Consider the following 26,046-nt stretch of genomic DNA (forward strand, 5'->3'; position numbering starts at 1 on the left):
AGAGTGCTTATTGATCCAGCGTTGTAGCTAGAGGCTTAAATGGCATCATTGGCATGGAGTAACAGAGGTGGATTCAGGAGAGCGCAACCAGTTCAGTCGTACTGGGCGTGGAGCCTTGGGGCTGCAACTTTGACTTACTATGGAGTGTGAGAGCCACTGGATTTTGGCACTGCTTAGATTTGAGACCCCAAGATTCGCCACTGGGAGTACCGTTCACCAGCTGAGCTTGGTGTGCAAGCTATTGTTAGAGAAAGCTTGCCTATGGTTTTCCATGTGTTTTCCATGTTCCTGCCCTAAATAATATTTGTCTAACCTGAATGACGTGACAAGTGGGTTAGGCAAATTAATTGAAGGTAAGGCTACCAATGGCTCCTAACCCCAGGGCCAGCATCCTCCCATGGGGCAGCACTCCTATGGGTGCCCCACCCACCACTGCCAATGCTAGAGAAGTGAAGAGAAGTGGTGGTGCTGGCTTCTGATGAGAGTTCGGGGGGTGGGGGGTGGCACCTCAGGCAGTGAAATGGGCCAGACCACTCCTGACCAACCCTGGTGGGTATTTCAACCTCCACAGTTGGAGGCAGTATGTTTCTGAATACCAGTTGATGGAAACAATGGGGGAAGGTGCTCTTGCACCTTGTGGGCTTGTGGGCTTCCCGTGGGCTTCTGTGATGGGCCACTGGCCTGATCCAGTAGGCTCTTCACCAGACATTAAAATGTCTGTAAAAATGTGTCATCAGCAAATTCTGTGATGTGTCCAGCTGAAATCAACAGAATTGTTGTGACTGACTTTGGTAGTTTATGAGAAGGCTTATGGATCCACAGTGAAAAACAGATGGATCCCAACAGGAAAATCAACACTGCTGTGTAATATATATGGACGACATGAGGAATGGATAAGCCAATGGGTCAGGCAATTAATTGACAGTGTGCTTGACGAAACAATGGATGGGTGAGTGGATAGATCAATGGATGGATTAATTGACCCCCCCCCCATTTTTTTTTATAAATTTCCCATGAAACCATGCCTACAATAGTCTCTTGGGAAAATGGCTATAGCAAGAATATAGTCAGTTTGTATCTGTGATTGAGAGACTGGAGTGTATCTCACTGAAGAATAAAATGTCTTCTGCTAATAACACTTGAAAAAATAAGGAGGAAAAGTTGCATAGAAAAAATGCAATTCATAAAGTTAAATTGGCATTACATTTAAAGGATAATTTTTGTGCATACAGGAAAATGCTGCTGCTGAGTCAAGGAGAGCATGGGATTCCTGAAAGGTCTCCTATGAAATAAGGCATTTGCTCATTTTGGCAAAGCAGGGCCTCAGTAGCTTCACCCTCCGACTTTGTACATTGCAGGCATGAAGTGCTATGATGACTAGGCTCCCTAGGACTATTAAATGTGCACTCTTCTTTTAGTAGCATTTTTAATAGCTGTTAAGGAAGACTCCTGGGAATTTTTGGCAGGGGGAAAAATGCTTGGAAGCTTAATTTCTATATGAACGTACCCTGCAGGCCAACAATGCAAGATCTGAATGAATTTCGTTCTCATGCATTGTAAATGGGATTACAATGAAAGCTAGAAGGGAGTTCGTTCATAGATAAAATTGTATATATTCTTGCAGTTCAATGTGGATACAGTTGAGAGGCAATGTGGCTGTAGTGGTTAGAGTATTGGACTTCAGCGGGAAAGATCTATGGCCAAATCTTCAGTCAACCACTAAGGTCACTGGCTGCCTTTGAGCTAGGATAACTAATTTGTCCTGAGGATAAAGAGTGGGGGGACCCATATACAGCTCTAAGCTCAGTGGTGGAAAAGTGTGTGTGTGATCAATGTGGACAATACTGATAATTGCAAAATACTTTGGCTTCAGAAGGACATGGAACAGTCCCGCCCACAGGCTAATCTAGACTTACTAGATTGGAGAAGTCTTGTGTTTGGTTGGCATGTTCTATATTATACTAATGGTCATGGATTATTGCCATGCTTTTCCTGAAGCAATCACAAAACCTCCCAAACCAAACTCCTCACTAAAATTTATGTTTCTGGTATCAGAAATGTTCAGCCTTGAACCTCCAGACTGTCTATTGAAATGCACTATGGATATTATCACTAATGTATCAAGCTGTCTTCATGCAGGATGGCAGAAATGTCTTCTGTACTTATTGCTATAAAGCATTTACCCCCCCCCCCCAGTTTTTATTTATATGCACATTAGCAGAGTAGTCTTGGAACTGTAGCCAGCAATTGGAATTGGAAGAATACACACACACACACACACACACACATATATCACACATATATTTCTCTAGCCAGTGGCTGGGGTACTTGAAAGGAAGCAGTAGCTCTATTTAGACCATCAGCATCTGGATAAATTGGAAATAATTCTCTATTTAGAAAGCAAGATTTAAGCCACTTGGCAGTCTGGGTCCCAGCATAGCAGGGTTATGCTAAAGAGACTTTTAAAATTTCATTTTCTATGCCTATGGGACCAAAGACATAAAATTTAACTTTATATTTCTGCTATTAAACATAGTCCTAAGAGGGAGAAAGGCTCATTTTTAAACTTCCTCAAGTGCAATGTGGAACAAAAATTCACACACATGAATAGTAACTGATTCACAATAAAGTGTTTTGCACTGTGTGATGCCAACCAGCACCTATATAACTATAGTGATTAGTTGAAGCAATCTTGTACCCACATACTTATACCCACATAGCCCAAGTGAATTAAATGGGACTTACCTCTGAGTAGACATGTATAGGATTGGTCAAGGCCAGGGGTCACCAATGTGAGGTGGCTCTTGTTGCTTTTAGGCTACATTTCCCATCATCCCTGACCATTTATGCTGGGTGGGGCTGGTGGGAACTGTAGTCTAACAACATGCAGAGGTGCCATATTGATTACCTGTGGTCTAGACTTGCTATGGAGCAAAAGCCCTATCTTCAGCTGTGCCCATAGCACCATGAGGATAATCTTCATTTCGTTTACTTTCTTGTCTTAAAATAAATAAGAGGTGGCCGCTTGGTGCGTATTCTTCCTTGTAAAATTTTTCAAACACTGCAGCTTCATACCACCTGTTCCGGTGCTATTTTGTGCCTTCAATAGCCCCAACGCTGTCTAGAAGGATGCCTGTGGAGTTCTGAAAAGCTCTGAGGAGGGGAGTTGCTTGCTTTCAGTCAAATAACAGCAATGTAAGTTTAATAAAAAAAATCAATGAAGTTTTAAAAACTTTAAATAAATAAATAAACCCTGTGCTGCTGTATGTTATCACAGGCCCGCTCCCTGTGCTTTTCAGTGCTCTTACATTTTTAGACAGCCTCACTTCTCGCAAAGCTGACGGCTATAGGAAAACATAGAATTATAAGCGGCAGAACCAAAAGAGAACAACTGGGAGACACAAGGCTTTGTGTGGGGGCCTGATAACTCAGGGTTTTTATTGACGTACCACTTTGACATGGGAGGGGAGAAAGACTCCTGAATCACCTAATTCGCTTCATTATTTGGCCAACACAATAGCAGCTATGACCACCACTGACTGATAGTCTTATGCCGCATGAAATTTTCTAATCTCCTTTTAAATCCTTCCAAGCAAGGGACTGTCACTACACCATGTGGTAGCAAACTCCGTTGCATTTCTTCAGATCTTCCATAACATTTTAAAAAGATATGTTTGAAATGCTGCTGAGTTTTCCTTTCCTCATTTTGCTGCTGTGAACTTGGTTCAAAACATTTGCCAGTTACTCCAGGTAGGATCTGTTCCATACCACTAATTCAAATTATAATTTCTGTTCTTTTTCTTTTAGACAGGTGGTGGGCCACTGTGAGTAACAGGATGCCGGACTAGATAGGCCTGTATAGAATGATGCAGCTGGGCTCCCCCTTTTACGTTCTTTGCATAGCAAAAATGATACAATTATCACACCCTCCAACATTTATCTGATGAAAATAGGGATGTCCTAAGGAAAAGTGGGACATTCTGGGATCGAATCAGAAACTGAGACAGTTTCTGTCCATCTGGGACTGTCCCTGGAAAATAGGGACACTTGGAGGGTCTGCACCTATTAGCCATGTGCTTAGAGTAAATTGTAAGGGGAGCTAAAAACCACATGACATTTTTAAAAGGGATATACGTCAAGACTCTCTTGGGTTCATAACTCTGCTTATTACCTTTGTGTAAAGCCAAACAATTAGATTGTCACCTTTCCTACCATTCTCCTTTATCTTTTTTAACCTCTGAGAAGCTGAAATGTCAACACAGATGCTGAATTTACTCGCACCCTTCCTTGGGCAGGATATGAACCGCTGGTGCATTTGTCCTTCCATTTGCAAAGCAAAAGCCAAACAGAAAAGCGAGCTGGAATCCTGTCTGTTAAATTTGTTTAACCTGAAAGACAATCTGCAGCGCAGCCAGAAGGGAGAGAAGTCATTTCTGAGCAAACATGCAGCCTAGCCGATATGACCACAGGCTTTCCCCTCCAGTCCCCTCCCTCACCCCAAGGGGCGGAGGGGAAGAACGTTGAACAAATAACAACGATATGGTGTGCATTAGCATTCTTGCCTCGAAGAAAACTCCCCCAGCGGAGTCCCATGTGCCACTACGGCACTTTGAACATTCCCATTGCTCTTATGCCTCAGACAAATTAAATCTGTTTTTATTCTTATATCCATATTTTACCATGCTGTTCAGCACTTTAAAAAAATAAAATAAAATGATACTATCTGCAATGTCTTGTGGTTTTAGCAGGCAGTATACGTTGTGTCACAATATGTGACATTCCTGTGTAATGATTCCTCCTTCAATCAACTCAAGGCTTGCGTTGCTGCAGAATGAGAAATCTCTTGAAGCTGCTGCAAGTCCAGGGAAAACGGCTATGGCTGCATTATAGTCGTGCCTCCAAAAGCAACCCCATTCACACCACTGAAAAAGGGCTGTCCCTATGCACATGCTCATGACTTTGACATTTCCTGGCCAAAGGAACACAAACGTCCTTTGGGGTCTGACTGCCGCCACTGACTTTTTCTAAATTCAGGCAGAGCCTGCCATTAGTGCAGAAAGGAAAACCTTGCACTCACTCCCTGATAATAGTGACATGGGAGCAAAGGTGCAGACCATTGGTTACAAATTCATTCTTAAGAAGGTTGGACCAAACAGCAACTATTCCACTGTAAATAGTATGTGTGGAAGCCTCCTTAGTTGAATACCAGTCATAGAAATGACACGTGACTAGCTGTTTCCAAAGGTCTGGGCAAACAGATTTGTCTTCAGCTGCTGGAAAAGAACATAAGTGATGGAGCCAGATGCACTTCTGGGGCAGGGATCATTCCAGAGATTTGGTGGCACCACAGAGAAGGCCATACCTCATGCCCCTAGTGGCACACCTCAGCTGGGATCAGACCCACCAAGAGTGCTCCATCCCTATGATCTTCAGCACAGACAGGTTGATATAGGGAGAGATATTTATGAGTGATACTAAAAAGCGTGAAGTGAATTCCAGTATATAGCAAATCTAGGTGTGCTTGAGATGGCTTTTTTTCTCCTATGATGTTGATCAAACAATTGGCACAATAGTGGGGATAGTTCTGATGTCCTTAGAAAAACAAAGGAAGTTACTATCACTTTAAGTACATTTTAAAGCAAGAGATGTTTTATGTTATGCAGAGATTAGTTCATCTCTCTGCATTTTGTGAGAAAATAGAAATATAAAAAAGCTTAGGAGAATGCAAAATAGTTTTGTATATCTACTGTTCGGAATTCTTCTATACTACTGTATGGAAAATATAAGAACTGTATGTTATAGCCCAATACAGTGGTTCCAGAGCCCCGTTCACATCCCAAATGGAACACAAGACGCGATGGCGCATCTGAGCCTGTACGTGCTGCGTTTCGCCGCTTCTGCGCATGTGTGTGATGTCATTTTGAGTGTCTGCGCATGTGTGAGTGGCGAAACCTGGAAGTACCATGCTCCGTTACTTCCGGGTTGCCACGGAGTGCAACTCAAACATGTTCAACCCGAAGCTCATTCAACTCGAGGTATGACTGTACAGTGCATAACCCTGAGTTAATGTGCCATTACTTTACACGTGAGTAAGATGTGACAAGGGCTTGTATCTTGACTGGATGGCTGAATTTGATTCAGTATCTAGGTACGGTTTACAAAAGGCAGAGATAACCCCTCCTGCAGGATCCATTGCAGCAAATGAAAACTTGCAGAATGCTGTGCCCTTTTTAGAGCTCTAAGATCCATTCCCTTTTAGATTCCTGCTTCAGTAAAAGTCAGAACAGAAAGCCATTTTGGAAACTGGGCTGAAAAATACCTGAAAACTGATCGTAGTTTCAAACAACACCCAAAAGAAAGTGATAATTGCAGTTTTGACACATTATTGCAGCAAATTTGTATTAACTGAAACATGTAAATGAACGCCAGATGCTTTAATATTGTAAACATTTTTGCTATAAAATTGCCTTCTTCTTGTATCCAACTTCTTCAGAAGCACCTATAATTGTGAGGTGTTTGTATTTTAAGTACTTTTTACTTGGAATAGGGAATGTGAAACATTATGAATTTTGTACCAGAGGGATTGGCTTTCCGTTTAAGGCAGCTGACTGATGATGAAGTCTGGGGAGAAAAATAAACAAAGGTGCCAAATGAAAATTGTGCCATGTTACAAACATTCAGGTGCAGTAGCCTAATGGACAATAAGTCTGTCAATGGCTACTAGGGCCAGGGAGGCAATGCTGCGCTTCCATGGTTGGAGAACAGTAGGATGCAGAATAACAGTTGGTGGAAACCATGAGAGAGAGAGAGAGAGAGAGAGAGAGAGAGAGAGAGATGTTGTATTCAGGTCCTGCTTGCAGTTTTCCCATAGGCACTTGGTTGGCTACTGTGAGAACAGAATGCAGAGCTAGATGAGCCATTGGCCTGATTTAGCAGGTTCTTCTTTTGTTCTTCATTCAGGTTTGTGATCAATCTGGGGAGTTGGTCAGGGTTTAGTGGCTAGGGTTGTGTTTTAGAAAGAGTAAGTCGGCAAAGGCTGACACTTCCAGCTGCATTCTTTGTGCATTAGAATGCATAGTTCACTTTGTACCCCGGCTCTCAAATCATCATTCGGATACAGGTTTTACTGCCTTAGGAAACTGATCATTGTTCTTTAGGAATGCTCTAGCATAAACTGTCACAGCAGTCTATAGAAATGCTTGTCAGTCTCATAGCATTTCATTTTTTTGAAGCTGTCATTTCTGTCACAGGATCCTGTCATTTCAATGACATCTGTTTGCTCCTCTCTTAGGAAAGCAGAGAGAGGGCTACAAAGTTGCAGTTCGGGGAAGTCTGGGGTCTTGATCTTTTAAAAGCATTTGACTAGCCATGCCTTTGCTTCAAAGGAAAGTCAGATCCAGTGCACCCCACAAAAAACACACTATGCTGCTATTGCTTTTAGCTGCTATTATTTTGGTGGTATGAGCTTTTAACTAAATACAGTGGTACCTCAGGTTAAGTACTTAATTCGTTCCGGAGGTCCGTACTTAACCTGAAACTGTTAGCTAATGGGGCCTCCTGCTGCTGCAGCGCCACCAGAGCACGATTTCTGTTCTCAACCTGAAGCAAAGTTCTTAACCTGAACCACAATTTCTGGGTTAGCAGAGTCTGTAACCTGAAGGGTATGTAACCCGAGGTACCACTGTAATCAAGAACATGGTCCTGTCCCAACAAAGGTACCTGCCAGATGTTTTTGTCTACAACTCCTGCCAGTCCCAATGAACATGGACAATGGTCAGAGATTATGGGAATTGTCACCCCAAATATCTAAAGGGTACTACACTGGAAGAGGATGATCAAGTCCAGGGATAGAGAAGCTTTGGCCTTCTAGATGGTGTTGGACTATGGCTCCCATCATCCCTTGCCAATGACCATGCCGGCTAAGGCTCATGCAAGTTGGCGTCCAATAACATCTGGAGTGTCACAGGTTCTCCACCTGTGATCCAAGTACTTTAGGGCCAAATAATTTCAAAAGACACGTTAAGCATATATTTCCCCCCTTTGCTGTATTATTTTTTTTTTTTTGGAACTTGCTTAAAACATTTTTGTTTAGGCAAGTCTCTCCAGACACGTAGATGCTGTTATGTTTTAATCACTTTTTAGTTTACTTTTAAAACATGTTTTTAATCACTTGTTTTTAAACATTTTTATTGATAATTTTAATGTTTCTTGTAAACTGCTTTGAGGTTTTGTTACAAACAAGCAGTATATGCATTCTGTCAAATAAATCAATAAATCAATAAATAAAATCAAATAGATAAAGAAAAATAAACAAACAAAAGGAAAAGGAAGAAGACAGAAATGGAACACTATAAATTTTATTGATTTTTGCAACAATAATGCTTTATATCAAAATATCAAACCTGTTTTTACAAAAATAGAATTAGAGGAAGTTGGGATCAATCATAGGAATTATAATATATAAAAAAAATTAAAGTAGATGTTAGATGCAAAATGCACCATAAGATATTAAAGTATATTATATATACCCAATGACCAAATAACTATTATGCAACAGTAAAATTTATGTAAGTATATGGTCAACATGTCACACCGTGTTTTCTTGTTTTAGTAAGATCTATGTATTAACGTCATTTTGGAAATAAGATATGAGCTCTGTTGAAAAGTAAGTAAATTAACAGAAATGAAAAGTGCTTAACTTTGGCTGATTTGTGCCTCAGGTAACTAGTTAATGTATAGACATGGTATGAAATTTCAATATTTGTGATGCTTTTAATAATAGAGAAGGACTGGATTAAAGATATTACCTCCCTGACCCTTGCTACTTCCAAATTGTGATTGTGAAATCGCTAGAAGCACTAGATTCTCTAGGTATAAAGTCATATTATGTTTCCATGCAGGAGTCTCCAAACCTCACACTAAAATATAAGGGAAGGCTGTGCCCATGTTAAAAAGCTTTCCATTTTGGTCATTTGTGGATATAATCTCACAAGGACTTATTCCTACTGGGTCTGCAGTTCATTTTTAATACCTGGTAAGATGTTGAATTCATAATAAGATTTCAGCAACTTTATGGCTGCAACCTGTGCTACTATGGGTTTGTGAGGAATGCTGCATAGAGCTCTCTACCCATACTTTTCTGTATGGCAGGGATGTTCTGCATAGGCAATGGCCACCTCTGGTTCACAATTCTCATATAGCGGACTATACACTGGTATTTTAAGTTCTTTTGTCATTCTCCTGAGCCTCTTGGCAGCCTTTGGTACCATTGATTTGCTGCCTTGGTTGACATTTAGAGTATACTACTACAGTGGTTCTAGTTCCTCCTATTCAGTTCTGTCCAGAATGTGGTCCTTAGGGACTGCTGTTTGACACCTCAACTTATGGCCTATGTTGTTCCACTGGGTTCGTTATTGTCCCTGCTGTTATTGAATATCTATATTAAACCTCTGGGGCAGGTCATTTGGAGTTTTGTAATAAAGTGCCACCAGTAGGTTGATGATACTTGCCTCTATTGCTCCTTGTCATCTAATAGCAAGAAAGCACATTGTTCATTACTTTTCTTTCTGGTTGCATGTAGTATATTCTTAACTAACATTTGGTATGCCCACTATTTATCATTTGATTCTTTGGCTAAATTTATGGGGAGCCAAGCATCTTTTTATTTTTTAGAAAAATCACTTAATTGAAATTCTGCTGTTCCTCTTTCTGGTTTTCAGTACTCCACTTCCCATAATGTTGCTTTGGGGTGTTTTTTTTTTTTTACCTTTGAGAACTCTGTCTCAAGACATCTGCGTTAGACAGAAGACTGATAGGATAATGATGATAGCATGTTAAATGCTATCTATGTAAATCACCTCCATCAATGGATACAAGATGCAGCTACATTACACCCCTTTTTTGACATACATTTTCATATTTTAAAGGGGAGAACATTGAACTATTATTAAGCTATTTTAGAAATACCTTTGCATTACCCGGCATGTTGCTATTGTGTATAAAGTCATATTAAATTTTGGGATGATGTACAACATAATTTTACTTTAAAGGGCGCTTTTAACTTCTAAGCATCTTTTTTGTAGCACTGGCTGAGCATTTTGTTTATGCTAACTGGAGATGTGAGCGGGCTGAGATTGTTGGGAGTAATTCATTACTGTCCTTCTATATATCTTGATGGAGGCAGATTTGAAAGTGCACCTTTTTATTTCAACTGAATGAGGTTGGATTGACTCACAAAAGCCATACCCTTAAATTCAACTGCATGCTCTAATGTCACTGAATGAAAAACAGCAACCATATATGAACCCCTTGGCTTCTGTGAACATAGAAAAACTGACGGGGTCATTTACTTCTACAGCTTTGTAGCTTACTTTCTACCTACATGGCCCTCTTGTTACTTGAGACCTTATGATTAACCTGAAGTTGCTGTAACTTTAAATTTGCCTCCTAAGATTAGGCAACATTTTTAGTCACTGCTGTGAACTGGGGGCAGTACAGGCACTATTCTGGTCAGCCCATGCCGAATATCTCAAGCTGAGAAAGGCTCCTCTAGGGCCTTGCTAGAGTGAGATGAGGAGGGAGGAGGCACAGAGCAAGGGAAGAAAGGTGGCACTGACAGCATATGAAGAGGGAGAGAGGCCACAGGAAGAGATGAAGAGCAGGAGTGAGATGGTTGTGGCAGTGACTCACGCAGCGCCCTCTCTTGTGCTTGCAATAATGATGCCTCAATAAGTAGCTCCTACCAGCAGCAGGGGCTTCTTGAGAGGACATTCTAATGTTCTGGAGCTCTCTTCCAAGAGAGATGTGAACAGCTTCCTCCCTACTTACTGGCTTTCCTGATATCGACGAAAGCGTTGCCTTCTTCAGAAATCCTTTGGAAATGGAGTCTGATAGTTATGTTCTGTGCTCTGCTTGGTTTGCTAGCCTTTTAGTACGGGTGCTGTTTTAGCAATCGTTTTATTGTATTGTAAATGTTGTTCTTACAATTGGAAATTTGCTAGTTTAAAAAAACAAAATAAAACAAATAGGCCCCGATACCAACAAGTTGTGCTCTGAAGAGATGACACAGCTGGCCCCAAAGATAAAATGTTAAATGTCATGACTGACAACTTACTGTCCTTAAATGATGTGCAAATTCTGCTGCCTCACTTTGCCTATTGACAGGGGTAGTTGTGAGGTAAAATAAATAAATCAATCCTCCTGCAAACTTGTTTTACCCCACTATCCTCTTCACAATGAGGAATAACTGCCTGGCATTTGGGGAATTTGTGCTGAGAATGACATCAGGGAGGGACAGAGTAATAACACTTAACGACAGCAATGGAGGCAATATAACACTTGCCACTGCAGCCCGAGCCTTGCCATCGCCCTGCCATACCCTGCCCTGTCCATGCAAGCTGTAGTGATCCTGTGGCAGCTCTGTGATTTTGTCCCACCACACCAGCCACTATTGTTCCCAGCACTTCAGAAGGGAAATAGCAGGGAAGATTAGCCACCACTGGTGAGCACTTCAAGAGCCTCCTGGATTCCTTGTGAGTAGGGATGGAGCCTTCATTCTAAACAATCAGAGCTGGGCTGCTGTCCAAGAGGCAAATTTATTTATGTGGTTTGGATCTAGGGCAACTGTCAGGGGAGCAGGGAAGGGGTGGCAGTGATGGACTTCCTTGCAAGGTTCTCCTGAGTGCTCAAGGATCCATTTCTGCTCAGTGTTCCTGGGGATAAGCCATGTCAACTGCTGTGCTTTTCCTTCTTTTAGTATGCTGCACCCACCTACCTTCATGTGAAAAATTCCCAGCTGACTGCTACTGAAGAGATAATGTGCAAAGAGGCAATTTCCATTATCCCATTTGTATAAGATTCTCATTTCTGTCATATTAGCTGGCTGGCACAATTTAATTTAGCTGCAGGTGGACACATGAACTTTTTGAATTAGGAGAATCGAAGGTGCCTGAATTTGTCACTGGTCACAGCAGTACTTCCTCATGTACCATGGGTCAATGGGTGATGAATTGGGCTTTGGGAGGACCTAGACTTTTTTTAGCAACCCAGTTTGTAGATATCATCAGTTATCAGATTCTTAGGTTAGAAAGGATCAAAATGTGAGTCCCACTGAAAGTATAGTACTGGGCTCTTTAAAAACTTCTTGTTAATGGCAAGGGTTTAAACCTAATTCCCCTCCCCCCCATAACAAATGGCAACCTAAATATGTCAGTGATGATTTAGTGTCCAGAGACTATGGAGCTGAAAATGTGGGTGAAGCTAATTAACCTAGCCCCCCCCCTCCACACATATAAAATGCTGCCACCTTCTGAACATGCTGTGGTAGATATTGCTTTGGCATCCAGTCTGTATGTCACATCCTAAATGGAAATGAATGGACTCAATATACTATTTTAGCCAGCCCAATGCAGAATATGTAAATACCAGTCTCAGTAGATGGCATATCCATTTGGATGTGAAAATGGCACAAGTGTGGAGATACGACACTTGCATGTGTATATTCCACTCAGTGCTGGTTCCTCTGGGAATCTGGCAGGCAGGGTAGACCCAGTTGGCTGCAGATTTCTTATCTTCCTTGTAACAATGATGACAAAGTAAGGATGCCACTGAGGCCAGAGGGGAGCTTCAATGGGAAAGAGGCTCATTTAATACACTTATATCCCAAGGCAACATAGATTTGGTTCTCCATAAGGTACTGACTAGAGCTAGGCCTGCTTGGCTTTAACAAGGTGGCATCAGCAGATCATGCCCTGGGATAAGCCACTACCACTTACCAGTAAATGGCAATATGGGGAGTTCAGGGCAAGGTTGTCTGAATGTATACTGAAGGGTACAATGTTTTCCTCTATCCACCCACTGCCTTTCTATCATAGAAGATTTTCACAAGGGACAAAAAGGTCACAAAATGTGCCCCCAGATCTGGTTTCATCTCCAAACCCAACTTCCAAGCTTTCACACTGAAGCCTAATTAATCATTGGCTGTAATAGGGAATTGATGAATTGCATTGTTGCTCTTTTACTAGTGTAAATCTTTGATTTAATGATTGTGGTCCTTTGATTTATTGTGCACTAGGTCTGTAATCAATATTTATGGCATGTGGATAATTTTATGGACTGCTTAGTATGTAATATCTTCTTATATATGTATTTATTTGAATATCTATAACTAGATAGATAGATGATAGATAGATGATAGATAGATAGATAGATAGATAGATAGATAGATAGATAGATGATAGATAGATGATAGATAGATAGATAGATAGATAGATAGATAGATAGATAGATGATAGATACCTATAAAGCAATACTGTGTATTGCTTTATAATTCTACAACAGGGGATTGCCCACTTCTACACACTGAGAGCTGCATTTCCCCCCTGAATTTTAGAACTATTCCTAGGTATTGTATTTCTGGAGAATCAAACACTGTCCATTATATTGATAAAATGAGAGAGCTTGATATTTTGTGCAATGACGCCTTCGCTTGCAAGATAAAGAAGAATCTGGTCCTCATCTCCAATCAAAGGACAAGAACCAAGTTTGCAAGAGATCAGCCCGATTCATACTCTATGGTGTGTGTTTAAAACTCACGTTGTCTTCTGGCATTGCCAACTGACTAGCCTCTTTTGCCTTTCCATGAACTCTAGGATTGCATCCTAAATTATGAATGATATCAACATGTAATCAATATTATAAACCCTCGTCTGTTTTTTTTAAATATTAATATAAAAAGGAAAACATAAATGCAGTATTCTGAAACAAGCACACAGGAGTATATTGTGGAGCTACCATAGCTGAGGAAGCTGTAGGTTTGAAGCTGATAAAGAATAAAATGGGAAAAGATAAATAGTTCTTCAAACAGGATACTTAAGAAATAGATAACCAAAAAAACAAAAAACAAAGAAAAAACAACTGATCTAGATGCTGTAAGTGTCATATACATGAATTCTCACAAATAAACTTTTTTCATTAACTCTATAATAATAATAAAAAATCCTATCACTTCCGTGAAAAGAAATTTTATGGCATCACTTTTGGATCACCTTGATACAGAGAAACAGAAACCAAGAAACAGAGAGCAAAGACTTTGGGAGAATGTATCTCATAACATGTAAGACATACATAGACCCAATAATGTATAATGTAATTTAAAACAATTCTACAGAAATTTGGAGAAAGAGGCAAAATGCTACTACAAAAGCTGCAAGAAGCAGGCAAGTATTAATATTAAGAATGATGATGATGATGATGAAAAAATGATCAGGATCTCTTGAAAACTGACCTGGTCCAGACTGATGGCTCATAATGCCGTAAATATAAATGGTTTCTTTTCACAGCCATTAGAAGTAATATTATAAATGACTTGGAATTGGAAATCAATGATATGGAAGAAAAGGTTGGGAGAAGGACAGCTTGAAAAGATGTAAGTTGGAAAGCCCCTGGAAAGGATAAAATATAGTATAATTGGTGGAAACATTTTGAAAGTACACATAAAAATCCATTGGTATCATTCAATCACATTTCGTTATGACGTGGTGTCACATACGTGCTCTATGTGCCCTGAGGTTATTTACAGCTAGGGGCAGTATAGAAATTTATTTATATACAACACCTCAGATTCAGTGATATAAGGACAATGGGTGGCATTCAACAAAGTTTTGCTCAGAGTAGACTAATTGCAATTAATGGTTTAAATTTAGTCATATTCATTAAGAAAGGAAGATCTGAAGGAGATAGAAGGAGATGACACACATGTTCAAACTGCGAAAAACAGGCATCACCATTCCATAATTACTTGGAACATCTGAACACCCAATTCTCTAAGGAGTCAAGGCTGATCAAAATTTTACCTCTCTAAAGCTGCATGAGAAATGCCCTGTGTTAACAGAGGGGATGTGAATGTAAACCTCATCAGTGAAGTGGTTCTCTAGCTTTCCTGAAGCTACCTGAAAGATCTGTGTGCCCTGACGGAAAGACAGGTGAAAAGTCCAGGTCAGCAGGGATCCTGCTGGAGTGGGCTGCACTGTTTTGCCCAGTACATAATTATCTTGCCAGACACAATGAGGTTGCAAAAATTCATTCACTGCTAATGGCATATGCAGAGCCAACTAAATGGTTCAGAAACATTCAGTTCCTACTGAACTATAGTATTTGTCCTGTTCTTGAGACTAATGATTACACCATGTGTTGTGAGATAAACAGCAGATTACAATAGACCAAACATACGTTTAGGTGCACAGAAAAACTTCTGTAACAGACATTGTAATACTTCTTGCACATCAACAGGGAGCAAGGTGTGTGTCAGGAAATCATCATGAAAATGAAAAAACCCAGCCTTGGAAATATAGGATTTCTGGAAACTCAAGACACTTTATAACAGCTACCAGATTTGTTCATTGGTGATATCCTGAAGCAAAACTTAGAGAGTACATGTGCCATTGTAACTATGAACTACTAATGTACAAGGCAAAAGCCCTAGAGATGCCAAGAATTGAACCTTGTACCTGCTGTCAGGAGCTCGTCCTACACTCGAGTAGGACACTGGTAGAGACACATGCCTGACTGGCATGTTCTCTCCCTCCTGGTCGATCGTTCGGGAGCTTCAGAAGCTTTCTTCCGCCCGAACATCACAGCAACCAATGCCAACAGACATCGGCACACTTAGGGATCCGCAGAGTCTTCGCAGCTTGCGTGACAGACCTCAGCAACTCAGTATTTGGCTAATCTACTTTATTTACATATACACATGGAGTACTGCAACATGACCCTCTCTCTTTCTAGCATCAGATAGCAAAGAGAAAAAAACAAAGGACAATAGTCCCACTTCACAGAACACAGTAACACAAACATCCTGTCTCCATCACTTTCCACCCTGTGGAGTCAAAACATATACCATCATGTGATAGACAACAATCCCATAACTGCAATCATGGAGCAGGAATTCTAACACCTGCTGCATGCTGAGCTATGGCTGTTCCTCCCTAGAAACACCTTTTTGATGGGCAGGATATACCTTTCTAACCAGCCAAGCAGGGAGTTATTAATGAGCAATTAGCACATAGCATATTTCATATTTAAAATATCCTGTTTCTTTCATAGCAGTCAGGGATCAAATACCCATGTAAAAAGGTTTCTGGTAGCAGATTCCTGATCCTGCCTCAGCAAGCATCAGGTGTGCTAAGAAGAAACGGAAAGAGAGTTTCTAATATGAATTATGCTACTCTTATTATTTTTTGGTACGGTCCAGAATCATGCCACCTACTGCCTTGTTCAGAAGAAAATGTGTAAATTTACTCAAAGAAAGCTGCCAATATGAGATGAATTGGAATAGGAATCTTCTGTTGGTGTGTATTGATGAAGCTCAAGGATTGGAGATTTTCTTGCATTCCTTTTACATTGTTCTTCAAAGCCTGTCAGTTCAATGTGAATCCGATCTCATGGATTATTACATAGGAGTCTGACTGTCTGCAGTCTTTTTGAATTAGAAACTAATTGTGGGATAAGAGCTATGTATAATTTAAAAGCTATGGATTTGTTGTCTTGCTTTCAAAAGGCTCCTTCTCCTGTCCCTATTGCCGACCATGAATTATAGTGCAGAAGGGCTGCGACAGGCAATTGTTCTAGGTTTCTGTACCAAGCTGGGCAAGAGAAAGCAAAAGTAGAGCTTGTTTGCCGATGGCCACCACAATATTGCTTAGGCCAGGGATCGGCAGTGTGGTGACCCTCCTGATGGACTCCAACTCCCATCATCCCCAGACAGAGTGGCCAGGGGTCAGGTATGATGGGAGTGGTAGCTCAGCAACAGATAACCTTTCCTTTCACTGTGGAATGAGAGAAGTTTTAAAAGTTTTTGCCAAAAGGTAAGTAGAGCAGTTTCTGGCTGAAAAGAACAAATTGTTTCAAGATCATGCGTTGTTAGGCAAGAGGACAGCCATGGCTTCAAAACAGGTTTGCCACTGCTGGCAAGCGTTAATGATGGGACATTTCTTCAGAAATGCAAGGCAATTTTCACAAACCCCTTTCTCCTGCAGCCCTTACCCCACTTTGCCTCCCAAGCTATTACAGAGTGTTCCTCAACACTCTTGAACCAATTTCTGAGGGTATATAGGGCTGCATAGAGAAGGGAGAATCAGTAAATATTGCTTCCCTCCTTCCATTTACAAAAACCTTTGGAACAAAGATCTTTTTGTGCACAGAGGGAAACCACTGGACCCAACCTTTTGCATTTTCTGGCCAGTGTAGAATGTCTAAGACACTCAACAAAACCATATTTGTGCTGTTTATTATTAAATGCATGGAATGTTCTCCCCAGGGAGGCGCATCTGGCACCAACCTTCTCATCATTTCAGCACCTGGTAAATAAGTTTTTATTTTCCTGGGCATTTGGGCAGCATCAGTAATATTATAGTATATTGTGAAGTCTGTTTTTAATATGTTTTTGTATGTATATATTTTATTATTGCACTTCTCCTTGCTTGTAAATTGCTTCATGATCTGATAGTGGGATAGTGAAACTTAATAAGAAACCTAAGGTGGTGCCACTTTGTTTCTGGGCACCAGAATGGAAGGGGCTCACATGAGTGTTTAAAGCCCTGAATGTCTGAAAGATCTGAAAGACCCCATTCCTACCAACCTTATTGAGTGTTAAGGTCTGTAGAGGGGGCTGTCTTGGTAGTTCAGAAGTACCCTCAGAAATACCATGAACGTTGGCTTAGAGGTTTTCTCTGGGGCAGTCTCTAAATTGTGAAACTCCTTCCCCACAGCAATGCACCTGGCATTTTCGTGGTATGGCTTTCGCCATATGCTGAAGCCACAACTCTTACTCTGGCCTTTGCTGAAATCATACTGTTCTGTTCTATTTAGTTTTATCCGTTTTTGATAATGGTCACTATTTTCATAACTATATGCTGTACTGTTGTAACCTGCTCTTGAACCTTATGATGAAGGGTGGGTACAATATCTCATAAATAAATAGAACAAAACCTGTATGTGACTTGATTGAATCAAGGGACCAGCAGGGGCTATGACTATCCAACATAAGAAGAGCCTGTTGAATCAGGCTATTGGTCCATCTTGTCTACCATCTTGTTCTTACTTTGCCAACTAGGTGCCCTTGGGAAGCCTGAAAGTGGGATATGAGCACAACAGCACTCTGCCCACCTGCGATTCCCAGCAACTGTCTGTCGAGGTAGAACACCTGCTGCTGTCCATCTCTACTTTTTTGGATGGTCCTACTTTACAGTAGAAAGTCTTCTACAGGAAGGAGCCCCCTATTTGAAGGGCTGCCTGGTCCAGATCTGGTTTAAAGAACCACCAGAATGGACAGTAGGGGCCTTGAAGGTTCCCATCAAAAGGTAGCATCTTCAACTGCAGATTTAAGTAAGCACAAAGGTCAACTTCTCAGTTTCCCCCACTATGATAAGAGGTACTGTATTTCTATTCAAATTATTTTTTTAAATTAGCATCCATATAAATTTTACACTGGATCCAGGCCCTCTTTTTGGGCAATGCATTTCTTTCTGCATAAGTGGCCACCTGACACACAGTTGTCCTTCTGTGAGCCCCGCTTGGGACCTGATTATATCCTAAGTGGGAAATCCAAAGCATGAGCTACCACAAGCTCTGCTTCTTTCAGTGCCTAAATTCACTCTTAATATGCTTTGCTCTGTAAAAACAGTGCATTATTCCATATTAGAATTGACCATGGGGCCCGATCCTCAGTTACTGAGAGCTGTCACAGTCCAGCTATCTGTGATGGTGCAGCTCATAGAAGAATCTTCCTGGAAGGATAAATCAAATTAGCTTTAACTTCTCGTTTCTCCACCTCTTCTTTCAGTGAAATAATATTGACTCTCTATTGGAAGCAGACAGTGGGGCCTCCTCATTGTTAACATTTTCAGTTTCAGTTCACCCATTCCTCCAAACTAACCAATTCCTGCTGTTCCGTATTATTTATTTTGTTGCACTGAATACCAAGAGTTATAGCCAACATTCTTCACATATTGATATACATTACGAGAGTTGAGAGGGAAACCATTCATCTGCCTTGCCTCTCACTAAGCCTGGATTTCCTTGATTGCAAAATGAGATAAAAACTCCTATCTTGCCTCTAAATACTCTGGGAAGGATTGCTCTCTCTCCCTCTCTTGTTGCTTCCTTCCCTAAAGCATGAAACACACTTTGCTCTCCCCACCCCCAACTTCCTGTTGATGGGCTGGCAACATCCTCACTTGTTTTCTTGGCAGGCTGGAAGTATTACAGCTGAAGATCCAGGAACCTTTGAGGCCTCTTGGGGGATATCATTTCATCTCCTTTGCTTCTAGGTCAGGAAGGTAGAGACTGATCCATTGAGTTCATTCCCCTTGATGTGAGGATGTCCCCCCACTGATTAACAACACTGGGCCAAGCTTGGCGTGCACAATGGCTCCATCAGGAAACTCTGGCAAAGGATCTCATATTCTTTCATTTATATTTATGGGAATGGGAGAGAAAGAGAATGGGAATGGATGTTATGCATTGTCCCCAAAAAAGAGGATAAGGAGGGGTGGGGTGAGTGGGGGAGGAATGCTTATTGCTGAGCCAGAAAGTCAATTTTGCATTGAACACAAAGCCTATCAGCCATTGTGGCTGACAGGACAGCTGCAAAAGCAATGGATACATAAAGTGAAATAAAGGAAAAAGGAGTGAGAGAAGCTCTTGCTTCAAGAAAAACATAATAAATCCATGAGCTACATGTAGCCCTGGGCGTTTTATGACCAGGAGCAAGCATGAGGGAATGACTCGAACTTAACTAAAGCCGTTAATTACCTGGCTACGATCAAAAGCCTAAGTAAAGGGAGTATATTTATGATGCACCTTAGAGGAGACGCTTCAACTTTCTGCATTTTTTTTATTAATTGGTTTGATTAAATAGATTTAAAGAGCCTAGGCAGGGATTCCTAAATCATACCCCATATTGATCTAACGAAATACTCGATAAATTTTCTAATATGGTTCCTTTCCTTTCTGAGGTCTGGAGGGAAATGTTGCTCTTGGCAATAACTCAGCGCTGAGCCCTCTGTTGTGACATGTGGATTGCAGAGAGAATGCTGCGCAGGGTGGGTGGCGGGGAGAGCCTCTGCTGCGATTTGCAGGAGCACACAGCATGCTTAACACTTGTTTTCTATGCTCTGCCTCTTAACTGGGGCTAGGCAAAAGGCATAGAGGAGGGAGTAGCGGAAGCCTGGACAAATGGTCTAGTAGTGGCAAAGCCGGCCCTATTTTGAGGCAGAGTGAGGCTGTGTCCCCAGGTGGGAAATGCTGAAGGGCAGGGAATGGAGAGAGCTGTGCATGCAACAAGCTGTGGCCTGTGCCCTCTAAGCTGGTTTGCTGCCCTCTGGTGTAGTGGAGGACACTGCCCCATTACCCATGCCAAAGTAAGATTCCATTGCCAGTCTGATCAGTTTGTGTGAAGTGGGGAAAGCAGTGAAATGTCTTTTCTTTCTAGCTCCACCTAGTTGTTAGATTATCAATCCAATCTTCTATCACATTTTTTTGTGACTTGCACATCTGAACTGACATGACTGTTTCATTAGAAGAGCTCATCCCAGTGTAGTCCTTGTGTATCATCATTCGTCATTATTTGGTAGGCAACAGACATGTCGAAATTTAATGCAGGAATTATCTATTGAAGATAAACAATATATTTATCAAAATGTACAAATCACCCAAGTTGGTTAATTTGATGTTATTTTCAAGTTGGTGCAAAACACACACAACTGTGGACATGGCCCACCGACCAACATAGAAATTGAAGAGTTAAAAAAAGAAACCAGTCTAGCTGTGAATAAATTGCATGTGGCTCCAAATAGAACTTTGCTGCTGAACCAGATGAAGGAGGAAAAGATGAAAAGCATAGTTCAAAGTATCCTTCGAGCAGACTTCCTCCTTATCTCATCTCTCCCTATAGTGGTGTGAGATTGAATCAGCCACAACTTATGTGGGAAGTCTGTGGGATAGCTGTGAAATTCAAGGTAACTCTGGTGTTCCAGCCCTTGAGTCCTTGCCCTCTTATTGTGTTGAATAAAAGACAACTTCCTTTGTTAGCTAGCTGGTGTTGGTGGTCAAAGAGTAATGCTCATTTTTGGGGTAGCAGTTTGAAGTTTACTATTTCCAAAGCTCAGAGACCACAAGGCATCACAACTTCTACTGTATTAATCAAACATGCTCCTGTTTCTCCCCACAATGATCCCAGTGAACAGCCACAGCTGTTATGCATGGGATGGAGGTGCTCCACTGACCCAGAGCCCCACAAACCCACTCACTGAAGTAAAGCCCATTGAATTCAGTGGAGTTTACTCTCAAGTAAGCAAGATAAGGATTGCAGCCTAAGCTCCGCACCTGGTAAATTTGCTTCCACTCAAGTGGCTGGCTAGCAAGAAGCCTGCAAATTTCTAACTTTGAAAAGGCACTTATTACTTTTTTATTTTTCTGATTTTGGGGGAAAGGAGGGAGGAATTCAATTCAGTCATGGGGGAGCAGGAGGAAGAGAGAAAGAAATTGATGCTGATCTGCAGCTGCCTGCTCTATACTTGGCTGGTTGACAGCCATGGGCCCGCTCCCTAGCCACCTTGTCTAATGCCACATCTTGCCACACTACTGCAGTTATTTTGTTGGAGAATTCTCACTTGCACGCTCTCTGATCACTTTATCTTCATACCGTCTTGCCATTGCTCCTACCACTCAGCTCCCATCTCTTATCTAAGATGGATACTCAAGGCCTTACAGATAACTGGAAATATATTTGTGGGGTGACTTTTGTGCCCCATCTGGGTCTATGCTCCCAGCGGATGTTGCTTTCACCAACCCATTGGTACACCTCTGCTGGAACTTGCTTAGGAATCCTTGGAAAATAATCTCTATCCATCCATGCATCCAATTATCCATCCATTCCATGTGATTAATCGTTTGTCTGAAATAATAATAATAATAATAATAATAATAATAATAATAATAAAAGATCCCAGGTAAAATGACATTTGTTTGGAAACTTTAAAAGCTACCTAGTTAAACTGCTGGGCAAGATAAAATAAAATAAAATAGCCTGATTCAACATAAGACAGAGCAGCATGCTCACATGAGCACATTCTTCTGTGGTGTAATGCAGTGTTGGAGAACACAACAATACTTTTGCTAATTTTACATCCTAGCCATTAGGTCCTAGACATTGCTGAAAAACAGGGTAGGAAGTCACAGGAGTGACACATGAATTTTCTTTCCCCCCTGTTGTGGGAAGTGAAATGCACAGGTCTTTTTGAGTTGCAAACCCTGAGGTCTAAAAGTCATCTGCAGTTAATAGATCTAAGATTTCCAAATCCCACTTTGCACATTAGAATGGAATGGGAAAAACATCAGAGTGTAAGAAGATGACTGTTGGATCAGGCCAAAGGTCCATCTAGCCCAACATCCTGTTCTCACAGTAGCCAACCAGATGTTTATGGGAAGCTCAAAAGCAGGACTTGAGTGCAATAGTACTCTCCCTACTTGTGATCACCAGCAACTAGTGTTTAGGGCTTGCTGCCTCTGATAGCGGAGGCAGAACATAGCCATCATGGTTAGTAGCCATTGATAGCCTTATTCCCCATACATTTGCCCAATCCTGTTCTAAAGTTGGTAGAAAAGAAGAACCATGATTTACCCATTATTTTCCTTTCCTTATGGACAAACCAGCAGTCTGATAAACGAAGCCTATTTAGCAAAGGGAAATTGTTATTTGTCTAATAATTCCCCCCCCCCAACACAAAGCTGGATTAGAATTAATCAGTACAGTTTTTGACAGTCGAGTCTGTTTTTACTGCAAGATGCAGATTACATGGCAAGAACTCTGCTTATATGCTTCAGCTAAATTACTCCTTATTTAGAGGAAAGTGAGAGCAAAGGATCTAATTGCCCTGCATTTTCATGTAAGTAGTGCAAGAAAATTATATATATATATATATATTTCTTCTGTTAAGGCATAGGCCTGTGGAAGTAGCAAAGGAGGAAGTCTTGAAAATAATTTGTGACTAATGTGCAGCAACCTCTGAGTATATAACAACATCTGATAGCTTCTGAAGACTATAATCACGCCAAAGGGTACCTGGCAAAGAATGGATAAGTTGTCCCCTTCCTGTGCATTGGAGGAAATGTTATATCTGCACTGTTGGAGGTAAAATACTTCTGGGTACCAGCTGATGGAATACAGAGGATGAGTGAGCACTACTGCACTCAGATCCTGCTTATGAACTTCTCATTGGCATCTGGTTGCCCTTGTGCAAAGAGGATGCTGTAGTAGGTGGGCCACTGGCTTCACCCAGTAGGATCTTCTTTACTTAAATGGAAATGACCAAGTGCCATGTGATCTACCCAAAGATGCAGCAATCTGCGAGTCCTGAGGAATTTCCATGATCAGCCTATGAAAGAAGACTAGAACACCACTCGAATCATCTAGCGTCTGCGAGCTTGCCTTCCTGCTGTTCACTAATGAGAGAAGCAAAACAAATGGCACACTTTAGCCTTTATCTGAATCAAAGCTTTACTTCTAGAAAACAAACGGCCGATGGAAATTAAAGGAATTAGCTGGAGGATTGCATTTCTCATTAGTATAAGATATTTATTTTATTGGAGTTTTTTTTAAAAAAAATTAAAAGTTTTTTAAGGAAAATGCAGAGGGAAGCACAATTCTTCCAGTCACCTTTTTTGTTTTCAGTGGGGCTGTATTTAAACAGTTCCATTGACAAATGCAAGGGATGTGGGAACACTTAGTGGGATCTGGTCTCCCCTTCTCCAGTTCCACTTGCTCATCATGCCAGATGACAGCATCATTTAAGATGAGCTATGCTTGGGGCTGTGTATATTCACTGTCCCCAAGCATCCAGACTGCACAGCAGAGAGAGCCCCAGAACCTGCTCTTGGAATAAATCATGTAAATTGTGGCCATATTGACAAAATTAGAATAATTTATTCTTCCAAGACTCATGTTAGTCAGAAAATATAGGAGTGGCAGAGTGCAAAGAGAGAGAAAGACGTTTGGGGTGATCTGCAGTAGGAGTGGTGAATGGGAAGAGGGAAATGTCTGGACATTAGAATTCATCTGCTGATGGGTCATTGCTGTTGTGAGTGTATAAACAGCTGGTATGAAACATCTCCATTGGCTGTCAATCTGTTTCAGTGCCCAGCACTGGTGTGGCCTTCACCTTTAAAGCCTTGAAGAGTTTGGGTCTTGTTGTTGCTGTATCAGCTCCCCATAGTTCTCCTATTGAAATCATGCTTCTGAGGGAGCAATATGCGGCTAAGAACTGGAAACCAAGTGAGAAGGAAAGAGGCACAGTTTATGCAGATCGAGAGAAAGAGATGAAAGAGGGATGTAGAAGAGGGAGTGGTGCCTCAGGAGAAGAAAGACAGGCAAGGCAGTTTGGGTGCTGGGAGGCATTTAATAAGGAAATTTAAGTAATTTCAACCACAGATAGTATATTTTGGCCACTTCAAGTCACATTGATTGATCACACTATGATATCAACTGCCCAACAAAGCAGGGTTGTATTAGTGAAGAATGCTTCCTCTTGGATCTTCCTTGTGCTACTTTGGTCATATCACTGCCACCGACTTTTATTGAAACAACAGTGGGGCGGGGGCGGGAACTCATGTTTCCATAGTTTCCTCTTTCTCCTTGGATTTTCCATTGTAAGACACTTGTATCACAAGGTAAAATACAAATTGCTTCTCTTGAACAAAGTCAATGGAATTGTTTATATAGTACGTTCTACAGGAGATTTAGGCTGTCGTGAATTTGTGTGTCCTTTATTCTACTCACAATGTCATGAGACCATCTCATTAGCATGAGGAGGTCATTCCAGGTCTCTAATACACTTCCAAGCATATCAAATCACTTCCATACAATTAAAGGCACAATGGACAACTTCGCAATTAGTTATGCATCATATTTTTATATTATTTTGTGAGTGAAGTAAAAAAACCTCTCTAAAGTTGTTTCCATTTCTCAACTTACCTACCTGCCTGTCAACAACAAATTCATGCAGAAAGAAAATTGAAGGCATTATTCCCTCTCCCGAAAACAAGCCTCTCCTTAACTTCATTTCTGAAAACTACACCCAAAACCACATCACCAAATGTTTACTACCTAATATATTTTTGAATGTTTTAACTGATATAAGGCATTTGTAGAATAACATTAACATCTGGGCTAACCCTAACTCCCCTACCAAGTTTCGGCCTGATGTTAATTAAAACAGGCAAGTTATAAACCTCAGGAAATGGCAGCTGACCCTAACTATGAATGTAATGCTATAATAATATGCAGTAAAAATACAGCATCGTAGAAGTGCTACCCAAACCACTCTGGGAACGATACTCTTTCTTTCCAGAATATATTCTTTTTGCTCAAGGAAAACTGGATTGTAACTCCATTCCCTCTTCACCACCATTATGGTACCTTAGTAGGTTATCTTTTTCAATTCAGTAGGTGGCACTCTCTTCTATGTTGCTGTGAAAACAAATATCCATTTGCTACTTTAGAAGTCTTTTGTATTCCCTAGTCAATATCTTCTGGGGAAAGCCTTAACAAAACTAAAGCTAATTCAGGTTCTGTTCACTAAAGTTTTCTTTCAACGTCTGACCATGGACAATTTGGGTTCTCATTTTGTAAAACCATACCAAGATGTTCTTTGAAAATTTTGAATTCATTGACTTTTATCAGCTTTGACTGATGTACCCAACCATGACTCTGTCTGGACAGAACGAGTCCTGCTACAGTTTTGTATTCTCTGATAAACTCCTGTTTGGATTACTGCAGTGTGTTATACATGGGACTACCTTTGAAAGCAGTCCAGAAACTGGGACTAGATTGATCCAGTAATATTACACCAATGCTTTATCATCTTCATTGTCTTCCAGTTCATGTCCTACCTCTATTCAAAGTGCTGGTCATAGTCTTGAAAACGTTACATGGATGGGACCAGGTTACCTGAAAGACTGCCTCCTCCCACATTTACCTCCCTGGATTATCTT

At 41.0% G+C, this 26,046-nt stretch overlaps 1 protein-coding gene across 2 annotated transcripts in view; it reads left to right on the forward strand.

Annotated features, from left to right (window-relative positions):
• The window catches only part of LOC310838669 (uncharacterized protein), a 138,733-nt gene that overhangs the window by 75,737 nt on the left and 36,950 nt on the right, over nucleotides 1-26,046 (forward strand). The window contains exon 4 of one of the 2 annotated variants that reach the window (XM_083726238.1): nucleotides 8,612-8,658. The exons of the other annotated variant lie outside the window; for it this stretch is intronic. Within the exon in view, the coding sequence (XP_083582364.1) occupies nucleotides 8,612-8,614 (3 nt within the window). The 3' untranslated portion in view covers nucleotides 8,615-8,658. Of the gene's footprint in view, nucleotides 1-8,611; nucleotides 8,659-26,046 lie in introns of those variants that run through there. 2 annotated transcript variants of the gene reach the window in all.

The sequence above is a fragment of the Podarcis gaigeae genome, assembly GCF_964106915.1.
Source record: "Podarcis gaigeae genome assembly, chromosome: 2".
Taxonomy (NCBI): domain Eukaryota; kingdom Metazoa; phylum Chordata; class Lepidosauria; order Squamata; family Lacertidae; genus Podarcis; species Podarcis gaigeae.